The sequence below is a fragment of the Epargyreus clarus genome, unplaced genomic scaffold (genome assembly GCF_041222505.1).
Source record: "Epargyreus clarus isolate Ecla_fem2 unplaced genomic scaffold, WU_Ecla_fem_2.2 ptg000014l, whole genome shotgun sequence".
In the NCBI taxonomy this organism is placed as follows: domain Eukaryota; kingdom Metazoa; phylum Arthropoda; class Insecta; order Lepidoptera; family Hesperiidae; genus Epargyreus; species Epargyreus clarus.
Genome location: NW_027332222.1, coordinates 11,674,300 through 11,689,461, shown reverse-complemented (window position 1 = coordinate 11,689,461; position 15,162 = coordinate 11,674,300). Strand labels below are relative to the sequence as shown.

Genomic DNA, 15,162 nt, shown 5'->3' with positions numbered 1-15,162 from the left:
ACTTTAAAGTTTCCTTTTCAATTTTAAACTGTTCAATGTTTCCTTGATCACTAACCATTTTTTTTTTTGTGTGCAAATTTTTCATTACACCTACCTTCAAATCCATAATTCAATCGCTTGCATGTGAACTATTGATCATCATTTAATATTTCATTCCCTTTTTTTATACTCGAAATATGGGATTTCAGTTTGTTTGATCCCCTTTTACATTTCTATCAGAACAAAGAGAATTTATTCAACTCTTGTTTTTGTTTCCATGGTTTTTTTATCATTTCAATTTAATTTAATTTATCATTCTATTAATTTTACATAGCATCTCATCTATAATCGATAGTAAATATTTCAACTTCTATAGTTAGTTTTCATGTCATTAAAGATATTGCACGCGCATTTTTTTTCTATCGTTACCTCTAAATCTTTCCCTTTTATAATAGGATTATTAGTGCTGTTTATTGCCACCTAAAATTGGCCTAAGTATTTCGGATCTTGTAACGATTTATTGTCGGGCGTCCCTACCGTAGTGAGCATAGATTTTGAGACACTCATTACTCGGTATACTTGTCAACTCATTTACACAAAAGTCTTTAAATAATAATGTAGTACAAAATCAAGTTTATTTCATTTAGCAAGAATCCTCGATGGACTACCAGATACATCAATACTTTTCTTGTTAGCTATAATACTCCTCTCGGTAGATATCAATATTCAAATGTGCCTTAATTACACGAAATTAGTAATTGCGTCTATTAAAACAAACTGTTCCCCTTTTTTATTCTTTCTCTTTTTTTTTACAAGAACATTTTTGTGTAATACAGTACAAAAGTGTTAAAATCGTATAATAGCGTTAACAATATTGAGACTTTCAAGTTCATAAAATTATATTTTGACTCTGCCGATAAAGTTCATTTACTAGGTCTTATTTCGTTTGCCTGAACCTTGTGGCAAGATATTCCCAGGTCTTTACGGTAGTTTTTTAAAAAAGCGAATGTTTTAAGATTTATAAAGAACTCTTCTTTAGTCAATGTTTCATAAACTATTCTTAAACTTTCTATAATTTCCATAATCAATTTCGATACAATGAAAACGTCACCAGCGTAAATAACCACGTGAGTATAATCTTAGCGATATTCGGGCTTTAATAATTACTCGTTAGAATAAAAATAGTATTCAGTAACTTAAAACGTTATGCCTAGATTTACATACAACCCACCTGCCGCTATAATTGCAGTCCGTTCTAGGTTTGTTATCTTTTATCGGAATCAAATAAAAACCACTAGCAAAGTCTTACTCTGTAAAGAAACGATCGTATCATGATCGCGAATTTCCATCTATAGTTATTGGTAACTTTACGATAATCTATTCACATAGTATCGCCTTTCCATTTAGTTTCTGCATCTGCATTTTCGTTATTAAAATAGACTAAGCCTAATAATATTAAGTCGGGATATTTCATTAGCCCTATTCCTTTGAATCATTTCACATTCGTCTGCAGTGTCTGCATTGAGTATCTATTATTAATCGTTTGTTGTCTTTATACATTTTTTTTGTTACGTTTTATTATTGTATTGTATTAACTTTGCATTAATCACAAAAAATACTCTTTGAAAAATCTGTCCACTTGTAACCATTTCTCCACACTTGAGAACTCTGACGCCGACCGCTCCAAAACCCTAATTTATAAAATTGTCGGCTCAACGTTAAGTTGCTATTAACATAAACTATGGCAAGACACAAAATAAAATCGCTATAGGGTATCCACAACTCCCTTCATAACAACAAGATCTGCGTGGTACTGAATACTGTTGCTTGAATAACACCCATTTATGATATCGTATTAAGATTTCGTCTTCCAGATATGTAAGTTTTTACTGTCATAGCTTTTATCTACCAAGTATTCAGCACCCGCATCAACATGAAAACAACACACCTGATTTACTTTTCTGGTAGGCGGTTTCACCGCGCATACGTTTAGCCGCCACGCCGTCCGCCCCGCGGGAACACAGGCAGCGCCCGCCCTGCGCCAGCACATGCTGCAGCATCGGCACCGACGCGCTTCTGGTCGGCCTCCTGCGAGACCATGCGAGACCGCTGCGCTGCACCCGTAGCCCGTACGACGCTCGTAGATGTGTTCTCCGGGTTATCATGCTTAGCTGATCCCGGTGTCGTAGATGCTGACATCTTCCTCTTTATCATAACCATAGTCGTTAGTCAGCACTTTCTCATCTTATGTTCTTTTACCTCAGAGTTAACATCCGTTTTTATTTGTTTGACTGCGTGAATCGCTTCTGTTCAATAGTTTAAATGTTCAGTACGCATTTGGTATTATCATTTCTTTGGTGCTTATGTTTTTCTATAGGTTCATTAAAGAACAAGTGGCTCGCATAAGCAACACTTGTTTCACCCTCATAAGTTTTATCAGTGCTCAGGGTTATTAACGTAGTGATAATTGTTTCAGTAGCTCCTATTCACAAAATCTCTTGAAATTTCTTCTATATTGTGCCAGGGTAAGTTGCACGAGCGAACCATGTAGATGCCGTCCTATTTTACGTTATCTTACTTTATGTTTGCTCTTTTCTAGTGGGTGATCGGCAGGACATAAATCAGCGGTAATTCACGCGCTTGTGCACCAGCATCTTACTTATCTGGATCTAATTCAATTAAAACAACATCCGACGTTTTAGCGTTTATATTACATCACGCATTTTTCTTGTTCTTCATATCAAACATTATCTTACATTGAGATCCACTATGGTTATCGTAATTACTCACATTTTCTTGTTCAGATCCCACTTCTGATGTCGGAACAGGATGGCCGAATTAGTTATTTTTTTTTGTATGTGTTCCCGAACCGACATCTTTGTTACTTCATATTTGTCAGGATAATTATGATACAGGTATCACGTATACAGTCACAGATATTCTTATCACTAACTTATGTCTCTTAACTCAATCACTGGTAATACTTTACATAGTCCCTAAATAACTTTACTGAGAATATTCTAATTAATACAACTACAACTAAATGGACACTATCAAAACGGAGACAGTTCCTCGGTGCGCGCAAGTCAACTTCACTCGTCGGGTCCCAAGTCGCTCTCTATGCGTTCGTCCCTTACGACCGCCGCACCGAGACTCTCTCGAAGCTCCACCAAGTGCTTTAGGTGTAGCTTGTGTTCTGAAGTACCCATTTTATGACGTCACAGGTGACCACTCCGACATATATAACTCAATTTACCAAAAAATGTAAGTTGTGCCTTTTTTCGGTAACACGGCAGTGTAGTAGGTGTAAGTTCTGCCCCTTACGCTGGTCTGTCTATAAATCTCAATCAAATTACAAAAACAATTATTGCTCTACTAAACAACGACGATAGATTACTTGAGATAATATAATCCCCGAGGATTTCTGTTAAATCGTATTTTAAAATAATGCCTATTGATTAGTATTTAGTAGGTACTGTATAGGACTTTGTATCAAACCTTGAATTTTTTCGAATTATCCGATGCCTTTTGTATATTTTCATTAAAACCAAACTCTTAATCAAAATTAATATGTTTATGGTCATTTTACGATAATTCTTCGAAAAATTATTAGTAGTAAACAGACTTTCCTAGCGATGACATTTTTTTCATGACTAGATGATCGATTTTTTAGGATTCGTCTATAGGATTCTTCTGGAGTAAATAGGTTCATCCGAATCTTCCCATCCCGTCTTACCACACATAATACATGGTTCCATTATATATAGTTATTGATCTTTAACAAGTCTGTAGATTAGTTACTAAATTGCTGTTTATTCAAACATGTAAGACACGATTCGCGTGATCACCAGAACATGTTGTCACGCTAGGTTTTATAAAATCAGATTTGGTGGACCAAAGACAAGCATCGAAAATTATGTGTCACATTTAGATTCAACGTAGTTATTAGAAATTATACTTAAGATGAAACATAATCAAAGACGAAATGAAGTAGCACAAAATGTACAAATATATTGTTTTGAAAACCACAAAATTACAAATAGAGCATCCAGATTTATATTTGAGGCATCATATTTCTTGAATTACACCATCATTTGTAATATTATGATAAAGAATGGCAACAAGAGAAAACTTATATTCCCCCGCCTATACGAAATTACTAGGCCAGGTTCATCCTAATTTTTATCTCACGAGTCTTCACGAGCTTTGGGTAGTTACGGTGATTAACACCAGTAATTGTTCCTACGAGCTTGAAAGAATGAGTATGGTTCGACAGGGAAGGTACCACTGCCGAACCTATTTGGAGCGTGAAGCAATTTTTGTGTTTCCGTACAAAAGTGTAAATGCCTCCTGACTTGTGATAATTATAATCGGCAGAAGTTCAGGTCGAACCCCTGTTTTATATAGAATTGGTTAGAGATAATACAAGCAGTGATAGCCTAGTGGTTAAGAAACTCGGCATTTCGATCGAGGGCTCCGAGGTTCAATTCCCAGACACGGACATCTGATTTTTCAAAATTTATGTGCATATTGGAAATTATTTATCACTTGCTAAACGGTGAAGGAAAATATCGTGAGGAAACCTGCATACCTGAGAGATTTATAAAAAAAACTCAAAGGTATGTGATGTCTACCAATACGCACTTGACCAGCGCGGTGGACTATGGCCTAATCCTTCTCACACTGAGGGGAGACCCGTGCCCAGCAGTGGGACAGTAATGGGTGGATAATGGTTACAGATGTCTACAGACGGCAGTGACAACTTAACGCCGCGTGGACTGCAAGCACATTTGCTATTCAGTTTTATAAATCTATCGCATTTCGGAACTGAAACCATTGATGTTATAATAGAGAATCGTGCAGTAATTTACCTTATAAAAACCTATTTGATTCCCTGCTTACTCCTACGGCCTCCCTACAGTCACTCTGTAGTTTCGGGACCAGAATAGGGATACGGTATCCCCTGCCTGTCGTAGGAGGCGACTAAAGGGATTCCGGGGTTGCAGGCGGCAAGAGTGGGAGCTCGAACCACCCAGCCAGCGGCCCCGGGAATGACGGCGGTATGTGTGGTCGCATACCCACAGGCGGAGTGGGGTGCGTCATGCTCACCTAGACCGAGCCCGACGGGGCAACGCGCTAAAAGGACTCCGGTTGCGATCCTTTGGATATCCCGGAGTCCTCTACGCAGCGCCGAGGACGGCCTCCGGGGGGTTTTAGTGTGGTAAGAATCCCATATAACCCATGTTGCTCCCACGATAGGGTACCTTTTGAAGGTTTCCTTCTCGTAAACAAAAAAAAAGGTATAACTAGGTACTTATAAAACTGTACAATTGTGATTTCCAGATTTATATGTAAGTGTTTTTTATATAAGTAAGAACTATTCAAATTATATTACTCCCGAAAACATTGAGGAATCTAGTCATTAAATGCTCCTTGCATTTAAACCGCACAGATAAATAAAAGACCAGATTTAAAATGTTCATAGCATTACAAACAATCAAGGAATTTGTTTAAATTAGCTTCATATTAATGATACAGTACGATGTCCATAAGTTTATTAGTAAAACAATTAAGCTGAACCACAATCGAAATATTCTAGTCGACAAGAATTTTCTAATGACTAAAATTATTACTGGTTTTATTTATAACTGTTCACTAAATTCGATTACAACAACTATATAAAAATAGTTTTAAATCACAATAATTCAGTGCATCGGTGAGATTCATCAGAACACCACGGTAACATAGTTACCATGTTAGGGCCTAAGATATTTATACTGCTGTGTTTAGCCTTTATGGGTACGTAAAAAAGTCTGATTTATTCCTCGTTTATTCTCACAATATTAATGTTCCTTTTTAAACCAAATAATGTTTTTGTGTTCTTTACAGCTGACGCACAGTTCGGAAGGCCGCCACCGAGAAGGCCACTACCCAACCGGCCTGTAGGCCGTCTCCCCGTAATTTCAACCCCACGAGCACCTACAAATGTTTATCCGAATATCGGTGGTAACCAGAAACCAATAGCCAGTCCACTTATTCCTACTGGGCCTCTATTCAGGCCTAACGGGCCCATTCGGCCCAGACCCGGGCCAGTAACATATACACCTTTAAAATTACCTGCCGGATCGGAAAGCACGCCTAACACGGAGGATATAAATGATCGTCCGGACTCAACTAGTAAACCTAACTTAACGATAGTTTATCCAGAAGAATATTTTCCAAACCCCTTCCCCGACCCACAACCTCAACCAGAGGAACCGAACTTTACGATACGTTATCCCATTATTGATTATGGTGGCTTAGAACCTGAATCAAAACCCTTCCCCGACCCACAGCCTCAACCAGAGGAACCAGACTTTACGACACGTTATCCCATTATTGATGACGGTGGGTTAGAACCTGAACCAAAACCCTTCCCCGACCCACAGCCTCAACCAGAAGACCCGGAATTTACCACTCGTTATCCAATCAATGATTTTGATGTAGTAGATCCCGAACCAAAACCCTTCCCCGACCCACAGCCTCAACCAGAGGAACCAGACTTTACGACACGTTATCCCATTATTGATGACGGTGGGTTAGAAGCTGAACCAACACCCTTCCCCGACCCACAGCCTGAACCAGAAGATCCGGAATTTACGACACGTTATCCTATTATTGATGACGGTGGGTTAGAACCTGAACCAAAACCCTTCCCCGACCCACAGCCTGAACCAGAAGATCCGGAATTTACGACACGTTATACTATTATTGATGACGGTGGGTTAGAACCTGAACCAAAACCCTTCCCCGACCCACAGCCTGAACCAGAAGATCCGGAATTTACGACACGTTATACTATTATTGATGACGGTGGGTTAGAACCTGAACCAAAACCCTTCCCCGACCCACAGCCTGAACCAGAAGATCCGGAATTTACGACACGTTATACTATTATTGATGACGGTGGGTTAGAACCTGAACCAAAACCCTTCCCCGACCCACAGCCTGAACCAGAAGATCCGGAATTTACGACACGTTATACTATTATTGATGACGGTGGGTTAGAACCTGAACCAAAACCCTTCCCCGACGAACAGCCTCAACCAAAGGAACCAGACTTTACGACACGTTATCCTATTATTGATGACGGTGGGTTACAAACTGAACCAGAAAGTACCCCATACCCTAAACCTTCACCATCGACGGACGATGGTCTTTATCCTTATACTCCAACAATTAAACCAATCTATCCTCCACAAAAACCATACATCCCACCACATTACCCGTACCCGTCAAAACCTATTCCAGGGTACAGATGTGGACAAGTATACGCCGCTTATTACGCTGTTCCTAAGGAGTGTGACACCTTCGTTGAATGCAGAGTAAGTTAGAAAACCTTTTCAAACAAACATACTTTTTACAATAAACGTCCTTAACCACTGTTAAGTTACTGCTGGCACGTGCCCTAAAATAAGTCAATAATGTTCTAAGTAAGTAATCTGCCCTCACAGTAAGAGGGATTTACGCCATAGTCCAACGCGCTGGGCTAGTGCTAATTTAATTAACCTTGATGACTTTTTTAAGGTGTTTCTTTATCGTTATAGCTAATATTAATAAATTTGTAATACACATACGCGTATTACAAATTCATTAATATTCATATTATATTATATTATTATATCACTACTCCTATACTATCCCAATTTTTTATGTTTACAGGGAGCCGTTGCAAAGAAACACGCGTGCCCTGATGGACTTCTCTTCAATCCCAATGCTATTTGGCCGGAATATCCTTGCGCCTATCCCACGCAAGTGAATTGTAGAAACAAGACAATCATACGTAAGTTTTTTTAAAAGCAATATCTGGTCATTTTTACAGTAATAGATATCAGATAGATACATTTTTCCTTATAACCATTGCAGATAAGCCTAAGCCCACCGGAGAATGTCCGCGACTATATGGAAGTTTCCCTGCGTACACGGGTGACTGTGGAAAATACATAGTATGTCACGATGGTCGACCTAACTACATGAGCTGCCCCAACGGCCTGGCGTTTAATCCTACCATCAGTGGTTGTGACTGGCCTGAGAACGTCCCTGATTGCAACCCTAGCGGTAAGAACCTTACATAATACTCATAAATAAACATATATTTACACATATTCCAAGAAGCACCACCGCCACACCTATTTCTGCCTAATAACATCAGTGTTAAGCGCTGCTGTGTTCGGTTTTGAAGGATGCGGTAAGGGAGACATACTTTTCCGAGGCATTCCAGCTTAGTCCTCAGGGGTAGCAGCGCATCTGTGGCCGACCTCAGGTAGGTATATCTAATCCTATCTGGGGTTGATTACAGTCCATGGGCGGCAGTAGCCACTTACCATCAGGTGGACTGCATGCTCGTCTGCTACTCCTATATTATATAAAAAAAAAGTGTAGATTTAATCTTAACATTGTTACAGTATTTCAAGATTTCACATGCCCGCGACCTATGGACGAATATGGCAGGCTATATGAACGAATCACTCACCATAGGTATGTATTTTCTCTTGACATATTTATTTAACTCTTCATAAACTTCCACCATCAGCAGTGAATCTCGTGATTATGACGTATTAGTAAATTAGAAAAATAATCCGTTTTTTTAATGTTTACAGTTACCGAAACAGTTGCAAAGAGTATATTGCTTGCCTCATGGGACAGCCCAGATTACTTCAGTGTGATAGGGGACTATACTTCCACCCAATTATCAGACGTTGCGTTGATGCTCGAGAAGTGAAACACTGTGGACCATTAGACTCCAACGCAATATATTATCCTGCCTAAATTTTCGTTTTTAGTAATAAATTTTTATTAACATGTTTTAAAATGCTATTTATCTATATGTTTTAAAATGCTATTTATCTTTATGCTATATGATATTTATTAAATAATATACATGATTATTGTTTTTTTTTTATTTAATATAATAAGTACCTATAAGCCCTTAAAACATTTTGTGGTTCATCTCACAAAATTCCAGTGGATTACAAGGTATAATGCAGACCAAAAAAACTTAACAACAACGTTTGATAGATGGCGTTGTATTCCGTATAGAAAAAGAATATCTCAACAAAAGTTAACTAAAAAAAGTAAAACATGTCTCTTGGAACTCGCTGATGAAGTCATAAAATTGATACAAGCATAATCATAAGGAATTTCGCAATGATGTAATTAAAACTATAGTTAGTAAATCAATGGGATTTCAGTTTTCGCATTTCTAGTTTAATCATGAAACACTTAACAACAACTAAGAAAAAAATATGAATTCATCAACAACCATAAAATTAATTCACCAATTCAATTCAGTATTATTTTTATTGGATATTCCAGTTGATACTTCCATTTTACAAATTTGTTAAAATAAAATAATAAATAACGATTTTAGTTCCGTATTTTTAAGTAAAATGAAATTTTAGGCGATTGAATATTATCTAGTATATACCTATTGGCAAATAAAAACGTAGAATATATTATTTTCACCAATCACATCTATACATCATACGTCAAATATCGAAACTAACCAATCAGCTACGAGAACGGTTGACTCAATTGTCGCAGGCGTGTAAAGGACAGACAGATATTATAGTTTTCTGCGAAAGTAGCGCGCGTTTTTAGTTTTTAGTTGTATTAAATTCAAATTTGAAATTTGTACGTAGCGTAGTGGCAAAGTTAAATTTTTTTTAAGTAACTGAATTGCCGAATTCGGTAATATTTCGTGTAAAAGTGGTAATATTTTGAACTGTTTGCGAAGAACGAAGACGAGCACAGACGATGCTTCGATCCAGTAGCGCAGCCCTGCCGCCCGTCGCCCCAGTTGAGTCGGATCGAACGATTGCGTAGTCGCGCCACGGGGCCGTAGCCTCCGAGGAATTTTATTTATTCAATCTAACATGGCGTACTCACGATGATTTTGAGATTCCAAACAAAAGGCAAGCGCTGATATTACTCGGGCTGTCATTTATTGTAGTTCGAAGCAGCTACATTGATGTATTACGATCAAAATGGATGATGCCTTTATTATCGCCAATTTCCACTCGCTCTGTCGACTGTGTTTGAACAAGAGTACGCTCACGGCTTCGATTTTTGGAGCCGCTCCCGATGACGATATAAATATGTCTCTAACCTCTAAAATTGCTGAGTGTTTGGAGTTGCAGGTATGTTGTCGCCTATTTTACAACACATTTTATGTTTCGAGAGCCCAATACAGGTTTTATAGTGTCTATTTATTATTTCCAGATGGATCCCAATGACGGTCTACCTACGCAAATTTGCTACAAATGCTTATTCAAAGTAGATAAGTGCTCTAAATTTCGGCTTCAGTGTTTACAAAGTGAAGCAAAACTAAGACAGATCACGAATCGTATAAATGAGTTGGATAATTCAAATTCATCTGATTTGAGCAACTACAATCATAACAATGTTCAAGAAATTAAACCCAAGCCAGAAGATTATATTGTTGAAGATAGTGTTGTTATGGTTGTGGACCCCAGCCTCGATTATGACTCTTCAGAGGAATCAGAGAATGTGGAACAGCCCGAGCAAGAAACAGTTGAGCGTGACAATACCCCAGAAGGAGAACCGATGCTGGAATCTTTCTTCAAAAATGTATTCATGTGCAGATACTGTGATCAGGCTTTTGTTACTCAAGAAAAGTGTAGAGCTCATGAGCAGAGCTTTCACGACCCAAATTTACCATACAAGTGTGTTGAGTGTCACTTAGTATTTGCAGAACGTAGCCAATATGTACAGCATACCAAACAAGTACATGGCATCGATAAACCCTATAATTGCCCTGAATGTGATAAAAGCTTCGGAAGGAGGTCAGATTTAAGAAAACATTCAGTTGTCCATACTGGTGTCAGGCCCTTTCAATGTCAGTATTGTTTTAAAAGTTTTTCTCGGAATACAAATTTAAGTAAACACTTAAGAATACATGCAGGCCACAAACCACATGTGTGTCCCCTATGTCCCCGCAGTTTTGTTGCTAAAGGAGATCTACAACGACATGTGCTGGTTCATTCTGGAATGAAGCCCTATGTCTGCCCAAAATGCCCATTAACATTTGCTAGAAGAGATAAATTAATCAAACATGAAGCAAGACATGGCCCCACAAGTCCAGATCGTAAAGATTTAGGAAACGATCAAGACACCCATGATATGGTTGTTAGTGTAAATCCATTTAATAACCTCATGACTTCACCTCCTCAAGGCAACCTTGACAATCCTAACGGAAATGAGTATGACCTGCCCAGAGTTCCAGATCATATTGCTGGAGAAAGTAGTTTTATGAATCAAGTTCAAAAAACCCCATCGACATCAGGCAAACTAGGAGTTAATTCTCTTGCAAGACCAAAGCTGTCCCCACCAAATAAAAATAAGCCTAAAAATATTAAGTGTCATCAGTGCCCTAAGAGGTTTGCCTCTTTGGATGCCTATAAAACACATGTTTCAATTGCTCATATTGGATCCCGAGTCTTCCAGTGTAAAATATGCTTTAAAAAATTCCCGCGCAAGCGAGAACTAGACAGACATGTGACTCTTCATTCAGGAATGAAACCATTTAGTTGCAGTCAATGCGACAAAAAGTTTACCAGAAAGGATAAACTTGACAAGCATGAACAAAGTCATGAATGCCTGGTTGTGAACATGCCTTGTATAGAGTGTGGAGCTACTTTTGAGAAAAAAGCAGACTTAGTTGCACATATAAAATCACATTTTACGGATAACTTTGATGAAAAAATTCCTGACAGTGAAATCAAAAAGGAAGAACCCCAGTTTTCCTTAGATGAAAATTTTTATGATCTGGAAACCTGAGATTCAAGCATAATCAATAAAGGAGGAATATATTCTTGACCTCCTACTTAAAATTCCAGGTTGAAAAGAATGTAATCAATTAGAAATTTTGCAAGAACAATGGCAAAGTTTACTTTTCACATTGTAAACAAAATAGTACATTACGATACGAGGACGAAAAATTTTTTTCTGACAAGTGTGAGTTTGCAGGCCGAGCCGCAGGCGAGGACTGCAATCACACGAGTCAGAAAAACATTTTTCGTCCGCGTGTTGTATAAAATTTTATATTACGGGGTCGGAAATGGGGGTTTTGCGCACGCGAAGCGTGCGTAAAACGTCAATTTACGCACGCCGTGATATAAACACTATTTTGGTGTGGGAATGCAGACTTGCATGATCGTTAAAACTGCTATTAAGTGTTTCCCTTTCATAGGTCCCCAAAACCCATTTGGGAATTGCTAATGGGTGTTTATGGGCAGTAGTAATCACTTAATATGTTTAATTGCATTTGCCATATCTGCCCATTAAAAAATAATATAAATAGTGTGGGTACTATTTATTAATTATTGTATATTGCACTTTGATTATACAATCTTGTCCATTATTACTCAAGTACTTAGTCTTTATATTTATAAACTGGAAGTCTTTCATCAAACATACTTCTGAATTATGTTCTTATGTATGCCGATAATCATAGTACTTTACAAACATGATATTTCTATATTTCTTCTATCTTCAGGAATGTAATTAACATAAACAATTTATGCATTTTAGAAATAAGAATTTTGGTGAACAGACTTTATCACACTTCCTCATGGTATATGCACAAGTATTAGAATGCATATGTATTTGAAATTCATCTAGCATGGTACATATGGAAAATTTATACTCAAGTAATAATTATATTTCATGTAATATTAAAATTATGTAGTTGCAGTTGTCAATTTAAATTTTTGAATAAAGAAATTACATGTTCAGGAATTCTTTGTAACAAAAAAAGCAATAAAGAGCCTGTGATGTTACTGTACAATAGTTAAAATGAAAGCAGTAATATTTTTGAAATAACATTTATTACGTAGTAGTTAACCAGCTAGGGGATTTGCATGTATAGTGACTGATGTTATTCTCTTCTCTGTAAGTGGTTTGAATGTTTTAGGATTTACTGGTAATTTTTCTAAATCATCGAGCGCTTCAAAACCATCTATGACCCTGAAAAAGAAAATCTCATTTACACAAAAATATTAGGTACTTATTCTTTATATACATCATTTTTATATGATCTAATTATAATCGAAAGCTGCTTCCAAAAAAGGTATTTTTAGTTTTAATATTGTAGAATGGAACCATAATTAAATGTGTTTTATTTTTGTTATAAATATGTGTAGAAAAATTGTAAGTTTGTTCTTTACATGTATGTTATTTTTATGTACACATATGAGAATGTAAGTATGTTCTATTTTCATTGTCATATTTGAATTTGTAAACCATAACCTACTAAAATGTATCACACACAGCAGTTTGGAACTGGAATCAGCATTGTCCCAACTCGAGCTCGTGCAGCACATGCACAATGCACCTATTGTTTTATCATTTTCTTTCTCAATAAGTGCTATATAGCACTCATTGACTGAGAATGTATGAGTACTCTCATTTTATATTAAATGTAATCTCAAAATATGACTAAAAATGTTTTTTGAAAATGGATATGCATGTCAATATTATGGCATTATTGATGCCATGCCCATCTTTGATTTGTGCTGTTATATGTAATAATTTTAGGCTGATATTTGGTTCGTCAATAGACAATGTTTAAGCCAGTAAAGAGCTATTTGTGTGATAACTATATAATCAGAATACAATAAAATAACAAAACAGGTTAATTATAAAAATTTACTACTATCATATTGTTTTGTTAAACATTTCAAAAACATATGCTACTTATATAATCGAACTTACCTTCCAAATAATGTATATTTAAGATCTAAATGTGGCTGTTCTCCGTATGTAAAGAAAAATTGACTGCCATTAGTATTAGGACCATTGTTAGCCATGCTGACCATGCCTCTCGCATTGTGCTGAAAATGATAAACATGTACAGTAATACTTTCACTTATACTACTCCAACGTAAACTTGGGAGTTATGTGATTTTCAAATCTCGTTGATTTATCATTTACTTGAACATCACACAACTCTTGCTTATCAATTAAAGACTAAATTATCCATACTGTAGCTCAATTGATATACATTTTCGGAGTTGTCATACCAAATCATACCATTTTATGATATTAATATGCAAAATTATACCCAGATTTCATGGTTATATGCTCAGTATAGTTTGTGCCAAACTTCTAGTCTGCTCTGAAGCCATTGCGCGCAGGTTTAGTTAGCATATACTCCACAATGTAAGGGCACACTAACAGCTATGTACCAGTGGGCAAGAAGGGGCAGCGGACAGGTGCTGGGAGGGTCCCACGCTGTGTTTGTCCCGCTAATATCTACAATTTGCTATTACAATGCAACTCATTTCTATTTTTGGAGCAGACTAGCAGTTTGGTGCAGACTATCCATAGTTTTGATGCCTATTGTATAAGTTTGAGGTATTACGGTATATCAGATTCACCTTGCAAAGAAGAGTAAAATCAAACTTATCAGACTGTTTTAGCAATGATTATTAAATAAATGGTAACATTCAAATTAATGAGCGCACTTTTAATTCATCCTTAAATTCATCTTCAAACTTCCGTCCCCAAATTGAAGAGCCTCCTTTACCAGTGCCTGTCGGATCCCCTGTTTGCACAATGAATCCCTGGAAAAGAATTATGCATATTACAGAGTAGTAGGTATAGAATTCGGTCATAAATAACAACATCTAATACCATGATATTAAATTATAGACATGTTTGTCACCATTCCATGTTATGGCCTCAAGATGAAAGTATGTGTAGTTTAGACATGAGCTTTCTTAAAAATGCTAAGAATGTGAGCTCTTAGGTCCTATTTGTGGTAGAGTATAGAATTCTGAACTGCAGATATGATTTAACATCACAGAAGGCAGAACCGTTTGCTGTTTCTGTAACTTATGAAAGTATTTTCCTTTAAATGTTTTTAATTACAACTAACCTTAATGTTCCTGTGAAATAAAGATCCGTTATAGTAATCACTTGCGCACAAAGCTAAGAAATTCTCGCAGGCCTTCGGACACTGCTCACAAAATAATTCAATCTTAATATCTCCTACATCCGTGTGCAATGTGACTGACATTATTAAAATAATTTAAAGAAATTCGTTTAAAAGTTTGTTTTGATTTGAATTGTTGATTCAATTTATATGACAGATGTTAAGCTGACGTTTGCCGGTTGTCATTA

The 15,162-nt window shown here is 36.9% G+C and overlaps 3 protein-coding genes across 3 annotated transcripts; 2 read left to right on the top strand and 1 right to left on the bottom strand.

Annotated features, from left to right (window-relative positions):
* Positions 1-5,514: 5,514 nt before the first annotated feature.
* Positions 5,515-8,882, top strand: LOC140747113 (uncharacterized). Its single transcript, XM_073079366.1, has 5 exons — positions 5,515-7,343; positions 7,681-7,801; positions 7,885-8,076; positions 8,424-8,496; positions 8,619-8,882. The coding sequence occupies exons 1-5, from the start codon at positions 5,826-5,828 to the stop codon at positions 8,785-8,787; spliced, it is 2,073 nt and encodes a 690-aa protein (XP_072935467.1). The 5' UTR covers positions 5,515-5,825; the 3' UTR covers positions 8,788-8,882.
* A 690-nt stretch (positions 8,883-9,572) lies between these two features.
* On the top strand, positions 9,573-11,949 carry LOC140747615 (uncharacterized). The gene is made up of 2 exons (XM_073080173.1): positions 9,573-10,157; positions 10,240-11,949. The coding sequence occupies exons 1-2, from the start codon at positions 10,005-10,007 to the stop codon at positions 11,815-11,817; spliced, it is 1,731 nt and encodes a 576-aa protein (XP_072936274.1). The 5' UTR covers positions 9,573-10,004; the 3' UTR covers positions 11,818-11,949.
* An 898-nt stretch (positions 11,950-12,847) lies between these two features.
* LOC140747618 (peptidyl-prolyl cis-trans isomerase-like 3) lies at positions 12,848-15,152 on the bottom strand. The gene is made up of 4 exons (XM_073080175.1): positions 14,918-15,152; positions 14,505-14,603; positions 13,753-13,871; positions 12,848-13,005 (listed from the first exon to the last, which is right to left on the bottom strand). Exons 1-4 carry the CDS (start codon positions 15,056-15,058, stop codon positions 12,879-12,881), a joined length of 486 nt encoding a protein of 161 aa, XP_072936276.1. The 5' UTR covers positions 15,059-15,152; the 3' UTR covers positions 12,848-12,878.
* Between the last annotated feature and the right edge of the window lie 10 nt (positions 15,153-15,162).

Coding starts and splice junctions, on each gene's coding strand:
- LOC140747113 (XM_073079366.1), top strand. CDS start 5,826: ATGTTCCTTTTTAAACCAAATAATGTTTTTGTGTTCTTTACAGCTGAC. Junction 7,802..7,884: donor TAGAAACAAGACAATCATAC/GTAAGTTTTTTT, acceptor TAACCATTGCAG/ATAAGCCTAAGCCCACCGGA. Junction 8,497..8,618: donor GAACGAATCACTCACCATAG/GTATGTATTTTC, acceptor TAATGTTTACAG/TTACCGAAACAGTTGCAAAG.
- LOC140747615 (XM_073080173.1), top strand. CDS start 10,005: ATGGATGATGCCTTTATTATCGCCAATTTCCACTCGCTCTGTCGACTG. Junction 10,158..10,239: donor CTGAGTGTTTGGAGTTGCAG/GTATGTTGTCGC, acceptor TATTATTTCCAG/ATGGATCCCAATGACGGTCT.
- LOC140747618 (XM_073080175.1), bottom strand. CDS start 15,058: ATGTCAGTCACATTGCACACGGATGTAGGAGATATTAAGATTGAATTA. Junction 13,872..14,504: donor AATTTAAGGATGAATTAAAA/GTGCGCTCATTA, acceptor TATCATTTTCAG/CACAATGCGAGAGGCATGGT. Junction 13,006..13,752: donor AAATATACATTATTTGGAAG/GTAAGTTCGATT, acceptor TTTCTTTTTCAG/GGTCATAGATGGTTTTGAAG.